This window comes from Adiantum capillus-veneris, chromosome 6, assembly GCF_014529385.1.
Source record: "Adiantum capillus-veneris isolate H3 chromosome 6, ASM1452938v2, whole genome shotgun sequence".
Lineage (NCBI taxonomy): Eukaryota > Viridiplantae > Streptophyta > Polypodiopsida > Polypodiales > Pteridaceae > Adiantum > Adiantum capillus-veneris.
In genome coordinates this window covers 11,627,662-11,643,877 of record NC_140936.1, presented here as the reverse complement: position 1 = coordinate 11,643,877, position 16,216 = coordinate 11,627,662, and the positions used below count along the sequence as shown (strand labels likewise).

Sequence of the window (16,216 nt, the reverse complement as noted above, 5' to 3'; positions counted from 1 at the left end):
GTCTTACACTTCCAAAAAGTTGTTGGTGCCTGACAGACACCAAACGATAGAACCAGACATGAAAGTGTAGGAAATATGAGAAAGATCACTACATCATCAAAATGAACATGATGTGGGGCAGGCCAAAAAAGCAACATGATCCGTAATGTCAATACTTTTAGGACTAAATCCCCTTTCATAAGTGCTCCCATCTATCCGTAATCCTCAAAGAAAAGACTATTCCATCCACTTATTTGATACACTACTCGGGGCTACTGCCCAAAGCTAATTTCAAAGCCAAGAAATTTTCCATCCTTAAAACACGAAGTCCATCAAATAGAGCTACTGAAATTGTAACAAGATTTGAACATTAATGATTGGCAACATAGAATAAGCCAGCAATGGAAGGTCATGACACTTGATCCACAGAAATTATTACTCAGAGTATAAGAAATATATATAAGGCTGTATTGTTGGATCTGACAAACAGGCAGCAGTAATGGTGAAGCGAGCTTTAATTGTGTTTGGACTGCGAATGGCCATGATATTCTAGTTAAACCGATCAAAAGAGCACCCTCATTCTTCACATACCAATTAGGCACATTGAGCTAGGGGTAAGTAATGACAGGGCTGTCAAGCAAGTAATGGCAGGTCTACTTGACAGCCCGTGAGTTCAAGATACTCCCAATATCATAGGGCCGTTTTCTCTTGTTTACCCTCACCCGAGATTCTTGATGAGAACGACGTAAAGTAAGTCCTGCCACAAAAGTGATTTCTTCATTACCTTACATCAGACAAATTCATCAAAGCAGCAACCACAAGCCAAAAAACAAGAAAATTTTTTATTTTTCAAGTTGCCCAAAAACCATCTCCAGAAATGGGCAAAAATACGATGGTCATCTGCTTATAAAAGATAAATACATTTCTTGTACAGCTCAGTAGACAAGTTTTGCATTTCAGCCAACCAAATGTTGCTCTCCCTTAACTTCTTTGTTTCCAAAAGCAGGGAGCTCTCCCTTCGCCAATCTCACGCCTAGGTCACAGTATGTCAGCAATGTTTGTTGCAGAAACTTCCCATAATCCTAACGACACAATGCACACTTATGGACAATGAAAAAGCTTACCTGATGTTGACGTGAGATAAAGCTGCGACCGAGGAGTAGCATATTTCCATGCATCAGCATCCAGCAGTTTCTCCTCTTTACGCAAGGATTCTAAAAGTTCTTCCATTAAAGCTGGAGCAAGGTTTTAATTATCAAAAGAGACAGCATTGAAGTTTTCTACAAGAACATAACAATGTCTCAAACCAAAAAACTGCGGCAATGCACGTGCTAGTATTCGCCCTCTTATTTCTCTTGTATCATCTAGAAATCTTGTATCATCTAGAAAATCTTCAGGACAAGAGGGCGGTTTTGTTGCTCTGCCCAGCCTCTTGTGAGTTACTTCTGTCATCCATAGTGCATGTTTGGAGCAGTGGCTGACTATTTTACAGGACTTATTTTTATAGACAAAGTAATTTTCCCTCGGTCTGGAGGTGTGTTTTCAACTATCGTGGGGGTTTCCTCATGCATATGCTTATCTCTCTCTCTCTTAAGTCATGGGTGACTTGTGGAAGTTGGGCATTTGAAGACAGCATATTTCACCCTCTGAAGTAGCCCATTGCCAGCATTTTCTCCTCCCTTCTTTAGCAAAATTTTTGCCCCCTCTTTACTCTCTAGGTGGGTTGTAAGCCTTCAGATAGCTGCCTATTTGCATTCGCCCTGCATATGTGAGGATAATGTGTACTTATCTTGAAGATTAAGTGTTAACTCTCATGTAGACTTAAGACTGAAACTGAAACTAAAAGAAGACTGGAAACTGAATGGCTGGTTGATTGATTTTGCAATGTTACAATAGGCTCCTTATATAGACGATGAAAAGACATGTCCCTTAATGTAGAGAGACATGTCTAGATCCAAAAGTCATGCTGCAACCAATGGATGAAGGATCATTATTGTAAGGTGCAGCGGAATGAATGTTTGCAAATTGCGCTTTGCTCAAGATGAGTGCTCCGAACTGTGCTCAAGGTTCCTTTTGTTCTTATGGAAGGTAGAACCTTCCGTTCTTAATTAAAGAGTGCTATGATCACAAACAAAGTGAATGGACACTGTGCGTGCAAGTGTATGAGACTGAGAGATAGAGAGAGAAGAGAGATACGACACCAAAGACGTTGTAAAACCCTCCTCCGAAGGCCCCACTCTCGTCGACGAGAAAAGTCTACTTATGATTGCACAAACTGGTACAAACTGTATGCATGTGACTGATGCAAGTCTAGGCTATGTCGACGATGACGGTGATGACGAGACCAACCTAAGGGCTGAAATCTGCAATCTTTCTACTGCTGTCCAAAAATGCTATGGGCTGAAATCTACTGCTAGTCCAAAAACGTTGATTTGGGGGGCTGTTTCTGTGGGTCTTTGTCGCTGAAAAATCTGCAGGTTTAGGGCTGAAAATTGAGGTTTTTTTAGGCTGAAAACTGATGGTCTTTCCGGGCCGAATCTGCTATCCGGGCCGAATCTGCTACTCTTTAGGGCTGACTTTTGTAGGTGCTTCATTGCTGAAAACGCTGCATTGCTATGGCTGAAAACTGTTAGATCGCTAGGTATGCTGAGCTTTGCAAAACCGCTAGCTGAAGCAATCTGTGGCGATGGCATCAAGATGCAAAATCGCTAGTGGTTGGAATTGCCTGGAGAGGGTGCCTGCTGGAAACGCTAGGAAAGGGGTCTTCAAAAACGCTAGGGGAGGTTCTTGCTTCTTGCTTGGAGGAAATCCACCAAGGAGTCTTGTTGGATAAGTTGCCTGCTGAGCTTGGCTCCTGTTGCCTCTTCTGCCATTTAGTGCTAGTCTAGGTTTGCTTATATACAAACTTACTCAATTTGACCTACCTACTTTCCAACACAAGTCACTTAAAAATAATAAGTGAAAAATGTCAAAAATAGGAAAAATAGGCTAAATGCACTAGAAAATTCCCGTGACTGATTCTAATGGATTCCGATGGGAATGCTTATGATCATGTTGTGTGCAACCAGAGGATATGCATCTACACTAAGTGACCGGGCATGCACGGTCTACGAATAGACTCACAAAAGTGCCAGATCACTTCTAATCTAGACTGACTGAACCCTGATCATGCTGTAGCTTGTCCACAGACACATAGGGTTGGATGTGTCACGTGACATCCCCTCCTTTTCAAAGTAACGTACTGGTACCGAACTGTATGGCGTCGAGGGAAATCGCCAATAGCATCCGAAATCCTGGAAGAGACTCTTCGCCGGCCCACTCTGATGTGTGGGTCGTGCGGTACTTGAACTTCATAAAGGTCTGCAACGCTTGCTTCTTTGGGCCGCGCCGAAAGCGACACAAAGTCATTTATGGCTCCTTCGATGCTTCAACTTCATCGATAGTCATGCTTCTTTCTTCTTCAAGAATCTCCATGGCTGAAAATTCCTGAAACCACTTCCAACACAAATACATGAATATACCTATTCCATGTAAAGTGACTGGAAAAAATATTGTCTTCCTCAAAGACTGAGCATGCAATGTAGATGAACAAAGAGACAGAGTGCCAAACCATTCACCACACACACGCAAACAATGAGATCAAATGTTTCTCTTATGATCTGAAGCAATCAACTGTGGAAATTCACAACGGAAATGCCCATGCTTGGTGCTCATACTTTCATGTGCTTTGTCTACAAATGTGTCATGCCAAGGAAGAGACATGGAATGTGACTTCTTTGAATGCATACTTTTCAGCTTTTCATGAAAAATCCGCATACATTCGTGCTCATTCATGAGTGAAACATGCTCAACGTACAATATGTCATGCCTAGGAAAAGGGATCACATAAAGACGCTGACTAAATACAAGAAACGATCACAAATAAAACACTCGAACAATGCGTGCTGACGAATCATTCGAACACATAGTACTTCCTGTAAAGGTTCTTTGGACCTAGGCTTGAGAGCCAAGATCGCTTCTTCCTGAGGGGGTTCTTGATGAGCGCGAAGCGGTGTGTGCAAGTGAAAGAGCACGCGAAGAGTGCAGGGTGTGCACCTTGGAGAGGGGCGAGTGCAGACAGGAAGCAGGGCGCCAGCAGAACGAAGAGGAAGAGAGAGAGAGAGCGCTACTCGTTAGCTGGGGGGGATAAGTGAGTGAGTCTGGCGCAGAACGAAGAGGAAGAGAGAGAGAGAGCGCTACTCATTAGCTAGGGGGAATAAGTGAGTGAGTCAGACAGGAAGGAGGGCGCTAGCAGAATGAAGAGGAAGAGAGAGAGAGAGCGCTACTCGTTAGCTGGGGGGAATAAGTGAGTGAGTCTGGCGCCCTCCAGCTAACGAGTAGCGCTCTCTGTCTCTTCCTCTTCGTTCTACCAGCGCCCTCCTCCTTGTCTGCACTCGCCCCTCTCCAAGGTGCACACCGTGCACTTCTTCGCGTGCTCTCACTTGAACACACCGCTTCGCGCTCATCAACTGGTATCAGAGCCCAATTAGGGTTTGCTCCCAAACCTGCAAACGTTGATTTTCAACCAAGGAGGTCAACTTTCACGCGAGATTTTGCAATTTCATCGCCAAAGGACTCGTCCCCGGACACTAGAGAGCTCCCGGCAAGTCAAATTGACCTAAAACAGGCTGAAATTAGGTCAAAATCAACAAATTACAGGTTATGACAGCAAAATACAGGTTTTGCAAATGATGTATTAAGGTGTGGGAACACATTTGCTAAGTCCCCGCTACCCGAAAACACTGAAATTGCCGAAAAACAGGTCCTAAAACAGGTGTTTTCAACAAATTTCAGATTTACGTAGGTTTTTGCAAGTGTTTTTATGATGCGACTACATTGGGGAAAGTGCAAATTGATGCAATCTACGCATGCTTGACAAATTTTGGCTATGTATGACTATTTGTGGCTCAATTTCGTGCAATTTGATGCTACAAATTGGGGCTTTTGCTCTTACATGCTTCTAAAGGCTGTACATTAGCCTTATGTATGTTCTGTGAGGCTAAAAACAACTAAATTTGTTGTTTTTGAGCACAAATTCGCTCGCTGAAATTTCTTGCGCATAAATTTCAGAAATTGTTTTTTGTGCCCAAATCGACTTTTTTTGCCCCAAATTGCTCCTGTGACCATTTGGAGATGTAGTGCACATCTCTGTGAGGCTATACTCCGGTTTTTGTGCATTTTGCTCGAAAATTCAGCGTATTAGCCCTTTTATTCGTGCAACTATGGCCTCATCTTCTTCGAGATTAAGAGGTTCGATGGAACAGGTTTCGACCTTGGAAAGACAGGATCTAGGGAATCCTATTTCTTAAGGATTTTGAAGGGGCACTTGAACAGGTAAAGCCACAGACTATGACGGATGAAGCATGGGTTAGCTCGAACAACAAGGCTGTTACATACATTAAAATGGCCATGGCCGATGAGACAGTCATTGATGTGAAAGGTCTCACAAGTGCTTTTGATGTGTGGGAGAAGTTAAAGGGAATGTATGAAAATACAACGCCTGACAACCAAGTGCATTTGATGCGAAAACTTGTTGGCATGCAACTAGATGAGTCCAAGAGCGCTGCAAAGCACTTGTCATTGTTCGCAGGTACTTTGTCGCAGTTAAAGGACTCAGGCTTACCTCCTTTTGATGATAAGTTGAAAGCTATCTTCTTGCTTATGACCTTACCTGAGTCATGGGAAACATTGGTGGTTTCATTGTCCAATAACCCCAATTTGACCTTTGATGGTGTTAAGGGTTCTATCTTGAATGAGGAAATCAGCAGGAAAGCAAGTGGAGAGGGAGGCAACTCTACCAACATGGTTAGAGGCAGGACAGAAAAGAAGAATGCTTATGCACAAAGGAGTAAGAGTAAGAGTAAGGAAAGGGGACATACCAGCGAAGGCAAGGGTGATGTGACTTGCTATCAGTGTGGCAGGAAAGGTCACAAGAAACCCGATTGCAGGTACTATAAAGCCGAGTTAGAACGGAAAAAGAATAGCGGAGACAAAAAGAAAGAGAAGAAGGAAGTCAAGACAGATGCACACGATAGCTCAAAGGAAAAGAGAAGGCCAATGTGGCCTCTAGTGTTGTGATTGAGGAGCTGTCAGATGTAGAGGACATCTTGTGTGCCACTTTGTCAGATGATGATGCTTATGACTTTGATGCCTCTCTAAATGTTCATTCACAGGACATATGTAGAGGACATCTTGTGTGCCACTTTGTCAGATGATGATGCTTATGACTTTGATGCCTCTCTAAATGTTCATTCACAGGACATGTAGATCACCAAGAGTGATCTTATTGATGCTTTGTTGACTGTCAATGATGCATTATCCCAGACTTGGATTGTTGATTCCGGTACTTCATTTCATGTGACTCCTATCAAGGAGTGTTTCTCTACTTTTGATGCAGGCAAACGTGGCCATGTATACCTTGGAAACAATCATGCATGTTCCATTGAGGGTATTGGCACTGTGCATCTCTCCATAGATGGCACAAATGAGCTTGTCTTGCATGATGTTAGATATGTGCCGGGAATCAAGAAGAGTCTGCTTTCTGTTGGTCAGATGAATATGCATGGTTACAGCATCTTGTTTGAGACAGGATCATGGAAAATGACTAAAGGCTCAAGGCTGATTGTAAAGGGCACAAAGAAAGGGACACTTTACTGCATGCATGGAAAGGCCATGTTCGGCAAGTTTATTGCATTGGCTGAAATTAAGTCTCACATGGAGTTGTGGCACAAGAGGCTTGGCCATATGAGCCAAAAGGGCCTTTCTAAACTTTGTACTTTGAACAAGCTTGATGCTAAAGGCACAAAGCTTGACTTTTGTAATGAATGTCAATATGGCAAGCAAGTAAAGCGTTCTTATTACTCTGGTGTCTCTCGTGAATCTTGTGTGCTTGATCTTGTACATTCTGATGTATGTAGCATGCCTACTAAGTCTATGGGAGGTGCATGTTATTTTGTCTCCTTTCTTGATGATCATTCTAGAAAAATTTGGGTTTATTTGCTTAAATCTAAGGATGAAGCCTTTACTGCGTTTAAGAAATTTCATGCATTTGTGACCACCCAAACAAGTAGAAAGCTAAAATGCTTGCGTACGGACAATGGGGGGGAGTTCACAAGTGTTGAATTTAACAAATTTTGTGAAAACTTAGGTATTAAGAGGGAGCTTACTGTGCCATACAGCCCCTCTTCTAATGGTGTGGCTGAAAGATTTAATAGGACACTTTGTGAGAGGGTGAGATGCATGCTATCCACAGCTAATCTCTCTCATGGATTTTGGGGAGAAGCTTTGAAAACTGCAGTGCATATATGCAATCAATCCCCTCACATGTCTTTGAAAGATGACATCCCTGAAGAGGTTTGGTATGGCAAGTCTGCTTCATATGATCACTTACGGATTTTTGGTTGCGAGGCTTTTGTGCATGTTAGACCTGAAGGGGATCGGGGAGCACCACAGACGGAGAGTGAGAGAGAGAGAAGGAGACACACACACGATGTGGGTGGGGAGACTCAAAGAGTAAGCAGCCCCCTATACACTTATGCTATGTATAAGGTATACAAGTCAGTGGGCGCCCAGACTCTGGGCGGTCGGGCAAGGCACAGGCGCCTATACCCCAACAACCTCCCACTTAAAGGCGACTGTGCCTTTAAGCAAGGGAACCTAGTCTAAAGACTACAAAAGGTGAGAGAAAACCGCTCTCAACCGATGCCCACTGGCTGGCTGTGATCATGTGCATCCGGCTGTCCTACTCCCGTGTAAGTCCATACACCACCAGACGTACCGCACACGTACTGCAAGTATATACGCAATACCTGCATATCTCCCTCGTGCACTATGCCATCATCAGTCAACAAACGACTAACAACCCCAACTGCAAATGCTCCCACTACAGCTGCGATATCCGGTCTCAAGATCAGCATCTCATACACGAGGCCACCGAATACCGATGCAATGCTAGTGGACCCTGCTAGCTCTACGGAGCATGCATCAACATATATATCCCTGGCAATAGGCATCTCTGACTGACGAGGCGTATCAGCCACATGCATCTCCTGATTGTCCGCAAAAGACGCATCAACCTGTCGTGCAACCTCAGAGCAAACCAGTTGCTCTAGGTGTCTGCTGGAAGACATATCCTGCAAAACTATATCCCCATGCTCACTGTCGAGCATAGAAAGGAATGATTGCATAATCGCTCACATCTCAGTCTCCTCTGCAATCATCCACTGCAAACATGACCACTCAATCTGCTGTGACTCACTAGAGCTCTCATGCTCTAACTCCGTATGCATAGACTCTTGCACAACGTCCTCCTGTTGTGACTCACTAGAGCAAGACCGCTCTACCTGCTATTCTGCATAGAAGTATCTCGCACAACTGACTCTCTGCTTTGCTCAGTCACTAGCAAAGCATGCATGTATGACTATGTCACCTCTCTGTGTGACTGCTCAAGTCGTGCCCCAACTGTGTGCACAACGAGCTCACTACCCTGCAACCCATGAGCAAAAGAGACTCGCCTGCTCTCTCTCGCTCTCTACCTGGCTGCGTGATCACAGAGACAACACCGTCTCTCGCGTGATCCACATGCAATGGGTAACCTGTACCACTCCTGGCACCTCTCGCAATCACTAGCGAACCCAAACGCATCGCAAAAGATCGCTCAAGCAACGATACTCGACATCCACTATCCCGTAACTGTCTGACTGAGATCAAATCCCGTCTCAAATCTGGCACATAACGCACATGACGCAGGGTAAATCTCATACCACTGGGCAAGGACAAACATACGTCTCTTGTACCCTCAATGTCATACACAGCACCATCAGCCATGTACACACAACCAAGTCTCCCACTAGAAAACGTACTAAACCACTCACGATGCGACGTGACATGGAAAGTAGCATCTGAATCTAGTAACCAATGTGAAGACAATGTGCAATCCGATATGCAATCCGTAGACATAAGATAGTCTGAAGACAAGCTAGATGTAAATGTGACATCGCCGTCACAATCATACTCAGTAACCACCGTACTGATCTCACTAGCATCTGTCGTGCCCAAATCTGCATCACACATCTGTCGCCTCCGTTGTTTCAAACACCTGAAACATCGACGCCTAATGTGCCCTCTATGTCCACAATGCCAACATGTCAAGTCTCTATGCCGTCGAGACTTGCGTGTGGGACCAATCTCTTCCATGGACATAGAAGTGGGACTAGACTCCCCTGTAGACATGGATGTCGCGTACATAGCATGTAAACTCTGCCATAAAGCATGAGTTGTAGTCTCCCTCGAGACCTGTCAGTAAACAGACTCAACCAGATGCAAACAAATCGTAGACATGGCTAACTCATCAAGATCCTGCCAATCATCATCACTCATAGACTTGGGCTTTGCCGATAAACCACGCAAGGGTTTATCCTGCCCCAAATCTGTCAATGCAACAAGCATATGTTCCTTCCAAGCAACAAAATCTACACCATCAAACTGTGTCAGACCATAACGCTGGAAGTCAAATGAAAAATCAGCCATAATGCTCGCAAAAGAGCAACCAACAATGAGTAGCAAATGTCAACCAAATCAGCCCTAAACTGGCTCGAATCGCATCAACAAAAGTCTGCAAATATGGCTGTAAGATATGGCTGCAAATCAACCCCAAAATTCAGCTCTTCAACAGCTGCATAAACAAGTCACAAACGTGTCCCAGATCAGCCTACAAACTGAGCCATACATGGACACCTGCAAAGAGGAAACAATGGCTGAAAATTCAGCGCCCAAATAAGCCCTCAAACCTGCCTGTAAACTTGTAAACCTGTAGCTGAAAGCTGCTGAAAAACCTCAAGCCATTAGTGCTCGAATCCGGCTACCTAACTCGTAGCCACACAAGCATACATCACAACATTCACTCTTGTGAGTGTGTCAAGATAACTGTACGCCTGTCAAACCCGTGAGCTAATCACCAAGCCCACACTGTGCGGTATCGATGCATACACGTACAAATCTCCCACCTGCAAAGAATACCTCACGCAAATGCTGAGTGCAACCTGCAATCTCTACCTAGATCGCATAAATGATATGCATAAAATTCCTGGGAAAATTTTGCCAAAGTTTCGTCAGTAAAACGGCCACAAAACCAGTAACCAAACTGATTGCACGCTCAAAACCATGAGCAACCAAAGCGCATCAAACCGCACTCCAAATGCATGCACCAATCTCCACACTTTGCATACATCATTGCAAACACCTGCAAATCTAGTACACAAATATCTGCTCTACCTGTGACTGCCAAAAAACATGCTCGAGGCATACATTGCCGAGCTCAAAATGCAATCACATTAGTCTCCCTGAGCATCAAACCACATAAGGCATACATCGTATCCTCCCACCTGTGAGGAAACTTGCAGCAAATATCACTCTCACATCTGAGAGCAAACCATGTGTGGAATCCTCGACACACAATAAACAATTGCTGCTGCAGAAAATTCAGCGTTCAGAATTTTAAAATTCTGATATGACGAGCGCGTCCAGAGCGTGCCAAAACCCCAAGGTAGACTCCTAGATCACATGTATCCGAGTCCGGGTGTGAAAGCTATGCCAAAAACCTCCGTTTCGACCCAAAAAACGCAGCATAAACTGCCAAAAGAGGGCTGAAAAATGCAGCTCCTCAACCGTAGCTCGAATGAAGTTTTTGATGGCTCGAATGGCTTCGAAAGGGGGAAAGCTGAATTTGCCGATGCCGAATTCGAAACCCTGTTTGCACTCTTGAAAGTGCGCGCGCGCGTGGACGCGATTTCGGGAATGAAACTGGCTCTCCGCTGTCGTCGTGACTGTGCACACACGCGCTCCCTCCGCACCTACGCTCTGATACCAATTGAAGGGGATCGGGGAGCACCACAGACGGAGAGTGAGAGAGAGAGAAGGAGACACACACGATGTGGGTGGGGAGACTCAAAGAGTGAGCAGCCCCCTATACACTTATGCTATGTATAAGGTATACAAGTCAGTGGGCGCCCAGACTCTGGGCGGCCTGGTAAGGCACAGGCGCCTATACCCCAACAAGACCTGAGTTGAGGAGTAAACTAGATGCCAAGTCCATTAAAGGCCTCTTCATGGGATATGGTGAAGAAGGCGAAATTGGTTACAGGATTTGGTTACCTCAGCTCAAAAGGGTCGACGCAGCCGAGATGTTGTTTTTAATGAGGCAAGGCTACTTCCATAGTTCTCTTCGTTCGCGTACGGATGGCTTGCTGTACTGCCGTACGGGTACGGGTACGGATGGAGTACGGATGGGAATTTCGTACCTGCAGCCAGCGTGGCAAAAAATTTGGGACACAAAGGTTTCGGCTGAACTTTTTTTGGCCGCGTGCTCGTATAGTCTGTAGGCAAATGTGTCTGCATAGAATATACAGAGATTGCAGAGACTCAGACACTGTCACAGAGCGTGTATGAAGTGAGATTTGGACATCAGCCCGCCCATCCTCTCGAGTCTCCGCCCTCGGGTCGCACTCTCTCTTGCCTCCAATCTCTCCCGCCAACACACAGCGCAACAGTGTCACGTGACACATCCCAACCCTATGTGTCCGTGGACAAGCTACACCACAGCAGGGTTCAGTCAGTCCGATCAAGTTAGATTAGCAGTGATCTGGCACTTTTGTGAGTCTATTCGTAGACCGTGCATGCCCAGTCACTTAGCATACATGCATATCCTCCGGTTGCACACAGCATGATCATCGGAATTCCCATCAGAATCCATTAGCATCAGTTAGGGAAATTTTCCAGTACATTTAGCCTATTTTCCTATTTATTGGGATTTTCACTTATTATTTTTAAGTGACTTTCCAACAAAAGTAGGTAGGGCAATTTTGCTAAGTTTCTATATAAGCAAACCCAAGTTAGCACTAAAAGGCAGAAGAGGCAACAGGAGCACCTTGCTCAACAGGCAACTTCTCAGCAAGACCAACCCCCGCGACTACTCTGGCGTTTTCTCCACAGAAGACCTAGCGTTTTTGCATCAAACCAGCATTGGAGATTTGTGCATAGCAGATCAGCCCCGGCATCATCACGACACAGCAGATCAACCTAGCGTTTTTGCATTTGCAGAACCCCGGCGACAGAAGGACCAATTTCAGCCCCTTGCGTTTTTGAATTTCAGCAGCAAATTAAGATCGGCATCATTCACCTAAAGTGTAGCAGATTCAGGCCGTGAAGACCATCAGTTTTCAGCCCTAAGAAACCTCATTTTTCAGCCAAGAAAACGCAGCCAAAACAGTCATTTTCAGCCACCGAAACAGTCCCGAAATCAGCGATTAGAAGATCTCAGATTTCAGCCGTCGTCGTCGTCGTCGTCGTCATCGGCATAGACCAAGTTGCATAGTCCATTGCATACGCATTGTACACCTTTGTGCAATCAAAGAATAGACCACTCTCGCCAAGAGAGTGGGGCCTTCGGAGGAGGGTTTTACAAACCTCTCGGTGTCGTATCTCTTCTCTCTCCTTCTCTCAATCTCATTCATTTGCACGCACAACATCCACTCACTTTTATCGTGACCACAGCACTCTACAAGACAGAAAGCTCTCTCTTTCCCTAAAGAACTGAAAGGAACCTTGAGCAATAAAGATCACTAATCTTGAGAAAATACAACATTCATTCCGCTGCACCTAACAAGCAGCCAGCTCAGTACTCCAAGGCTCAAGCTCGTTGTACCATCTTCCAAGTTCCAACTTCCAAGCCGAATTCTTTGCAAGTTTGCAGATGGGTCGAACCAAGCGTCCCGAGTGGCAGTATGTGCAGCAAGTGAAGTGTCTTCCAAAAGGAAAATGGACATGTAAATGTAATTTTTGTGGGCATTCATGGGATGGTGGTCCTTTGCGTATCCGTGCACATATTTTGGGCATTGCTGGCCATGGTGTGGGAGGCCCATGTGATGAGGCCCCAGCAGATGTTGTAGAGATTGTCACAAGATTGCATGCAGATGCAAGGCCAGAGGGAGAAGACGGAGCTACTTTTGTAGATGCACTAGTCAATGATTTGGAAGGAGATGCCTCTCAAGCTCAAGGAGGTGCTTCAATGAGTACGCATGCTAAGGGAACAACTAATGTAAGTGGCTCTTCCAAGTCCAATGTGGGGTCCTCAAGCAAAAAGAGGAAGGTTTCTCAAGGGGGTTTGGCGAGTGCATTTGGCTTGCAAACACGGAAGCAAGCAGACCAAGCCTTGCGCAAGTTTTTTTATGCTGAGGATGTTCCTACATGGAAAGTAAGGAGCCCTTACTTTTTGCAAATGGTGAAAGCTATTGGGCAAGCAGGTCCTTCGTATGTTCCCCCCTCTTATCATGCTTTGCGCACCACATAATTGAATGAGGAGGTTAAATGCATAAAGACTGAGATCATGGGTGTACGCGAGAAATGGAAAAGATATGGATGCTCTATTGTGTGTGATGGATGGTCTGACACTAGGCGCAGGCCTATCATTAACTTTCTTGCATGCTCTATTCATGGGCCAGTGTTTTTGAAAGCTGTAGACACATCTGGGGAAACAAAGACATCGGAATTTATTTTTAAGCATCTCAAAACAGGTTATCAGAGAGATTGGCCCAGCAAATGTTATGCAGGTATGCATGGACAATGCAACCAACTGTGTTGGTACTGGGGAGATGATTGAAAGGGAGTGGAAACACTTTTTTTTTACCAGATGTGCTTGCCATTGCTTGGACCTTTTGTTTGAGGACATTGGACAGATTGGTTGGGTTGGAAAAGTGCTTGAGGATGCAACAAAGATTGTCACATTTGTGACAAGAAAATCTACTGTGTTGGCATTGTTTCCGCAACTTAGCAAGAAGGACTTGGTCAAGCCGTTAGCCACTCGATTTGTGTACTACTTTATTATGTTGGCCAATCTTGTGGATGAGAGATGCATGCAAGGTATGCGCAAGCTTATGATTGATGAAAAATTTGTTAAGATGAAGAGATCCAAGACTCAAAAGGCTATTGAGGTCTCGAACATTGTGTTTAATGCATCCTTTTGGCAAGAGGCAAGGCTGATTTTGAAAATGTGTTCTCCGATTTTGAAAATTCTCCGTTTGGCTGATAGGGAAGGAGCCACCATGGGGCTTATGTACGAGCTTACGGATCGCATGGTAGAGCAAATTGAAAACATGCAAGGCATTGATGCTGCAAGGATGAGAGAGATTAGGGATATATGCATTGAAAGATGGAATATGTTGCACACACCGTTACATGTTGTTGGATACATGTTGCATCCCATATGGCGAGGAAGAGGGCAAGAAAGTGATGGCGAGGTGCATGAAGGATGGATGACATTCTTGGACAGGTACACCAAGGGTGATTTGACCTTGCAAGGCACCCTAATTGATGAGTTTGACATTTATAAAGCTGAAAGCAAGTCATTTGCTCATCCAATTGCAAAAGATGCATTGAGGATGCAAGAGGGAGTGAAATGGTGGGAAACTTTTGGGGCTTGCACACCCGCTTTGCAAGCTCTTGCTTTGAGAGTGCTTTCGCAAGGGACATGTGCCTCTCCATGTGAGAGAAATTGGAGCACCTTCTCTCTCATTCATATTAAGAGAAGAAATAGGCTACTCCCATCTCATACAGAGAATCTTGTGTACATACACACGAACTTGAGGCTCATATCCAAAATCAAAGAGCGCGGCTATGAGAGAATGGAGGTCACATTGGAAATGCTCAATAAGGAAAAAGATGAGGACCGCTTGCTTGCCTTGCAAGAGATTCAGGAGGCCATTGCAGAGAGTACTACAGATGCGATAGAGCCTATTCCCATTGTTGGGACCAGTCATATTGGAGCATCATGCTCATTTGGTGGTGATGAGGATGAGGATGAGGATGAGGATGAGGACGAGGACGAGGATGATGCTGCTTATGACGATGAGGATGTGAGCTATGGTGAGAGTTAGAGCTCACTGTGCCTAGCCGCCTGCTTATGGAGTCTGGACCATGGTTTTTGACATTTACTTATGCCGTTACCCGTATGGTGTTATGTTCACTGTTGACTCTAGAGTCTACAGTTTAGATTCTAGCCTCTAGTCTCGCCTCTCTACTTATGTTTTGGATTCAGCCTTCAGGAGACTACACTCCTGAATGTTTTTGGCTTGCTTCTATTGTCCTGACTCTTGACTCCTTTCTGTTTGGAGGTTACTTTATGAATCATTACTTAGAGGTCTAAGGCACCATCTTGATTCTCTCCAGCCTCCAGAGTCCACTTTTAATTTCTAAAGTTTCTATGGTTTTAAGTTTTAAGTTTTAACTTTTGTCTGTCTATAAACTTATAAAGTTTTAAACATGGTGGTGCAGTAAGTATTTCTACAATTACTATGTAGCATCCTAAGAATGACGTGTGGAATTTCGGGTGGTCTGATCCGTACTTATTCTGTACTTCCGTACCCGTGTGCGTCCGACGTGTGATTGACGTATGGAAAAACTATGGCTGCTTCAAAACAATTGTGCCTCAAAGCATGACCATAAAAGGGTCAAATTTCAGCATGACCAACCACCTGTTAGGCCTATTTTTGATTCTCAGGATGCACCACGTATGGCTGAACATGTAGATGATCCAGTGGTGTTTGAGCCAGATGATGTTGGGCAACAAATTGAGGCTCCTGAGGGGCATTTGCAGCCACGAAACAATGCTGAAAATGGTGCTGAAAATGATGTACAGCAACCCATTGTTGATGATTTTATCATGCCACCTGATGTAAACCCATTGTCGGATAATGTGGATCATTGGGTGAGGCGGTCTACTCGTCAAAGACGGTCTGTGAGTAGATATGACCCCTCTTTGCATTACATTATGTTGACATATGAGGGAGAGCCTCTTATGTATAAAGAGGCAAAGACATGTGAGCACAGCGACAAGTGGGAGCTTGCTATGCAGGAAGAGATTAAAGCTTTGCATGCTAATCATACTTGGGATTTGGTGGAATTGCCCGAAGGAAGGAAGGCTATTCCTAACAAATGGGTGAATAAAATCAAGACAGTTGATGCAAAACCCAAGTATAAGGCAACGCTAGTTGCAAAGGGATATGTTCAAACCAAGGGCATAGACTTTCAGGAAGTGTTCTCTCCTGTTGTGAAGATGACCACTTTGCGTGTATTGTTTGCCATAGTGGCTGCTCTTGATTTGGAAATGGACCAAATGGATGTACATACCGCTTTCTTGCATGGTGAT

At 44.7% G+C, this 16,216-nt stretch overlaps 3 protein-coding genes across 4 annotated transcripts in view; 2 read left to right on the top strand and 1 right to left on the bottom strand.

Annotated features, from left to right (window-relative positions):
- Positions 1 to 307: 307 nt before the first annotated feature.
- The window catches only part of LOC147455148 (uncharacterized), a 33,773-nt gene continuing 17,864 nt past the window's right edge, over positions 308 to 16,216 (bottom strand). The window contains exons 2-3 of one of the 2 annotated variants that reach the window (XM_086513987.1): positions 1,104 to 1,214; positions 308 to 736 (exon numbers count right to left, since the gene is read on the bottom strand). In XM_086513987.1, the coding sequence (XP_086370113.1) occupies positions 633 to 736; positions 1,104 to 1,214 (215 nt within the window). In that variant the 3' untranslated portion in view covers positions 308 to 632. Of the gene's footprint in view, positions 737 to 799; positions 1,013 to 1,103; positions 1,215 to 16,216 lie in introns of those variants that run through there. The other variant, XM_086513988.1, reaches the window with a different exon arrangement.
- LOC147455150 (uncharacterized) lies at positions 12,767 to 13,363 on the top strand. Its single transcript, XM_086513986.1, has one exon. It carries the CDS (start codon positions 12,767 to 12,769, stop codon positions 13,361 to 13,363), a length of 597 nt encoding a protein of 198 aa, XP_086370112.1.
- LOC147455149 (uncharacterized) lies at positions 13,617 to 15,773 on the top strand. Its single transcript, XM_086513985.1, has one exon. It carries the CDS (start codon positions 13,617 to 13,619, stop codon positions 14,943 to 14,945), a length of 1,329 nt encoding a protein of 442 aa, XP_086370111.1. The 3' UTR covers positions 14,946 to 15,773.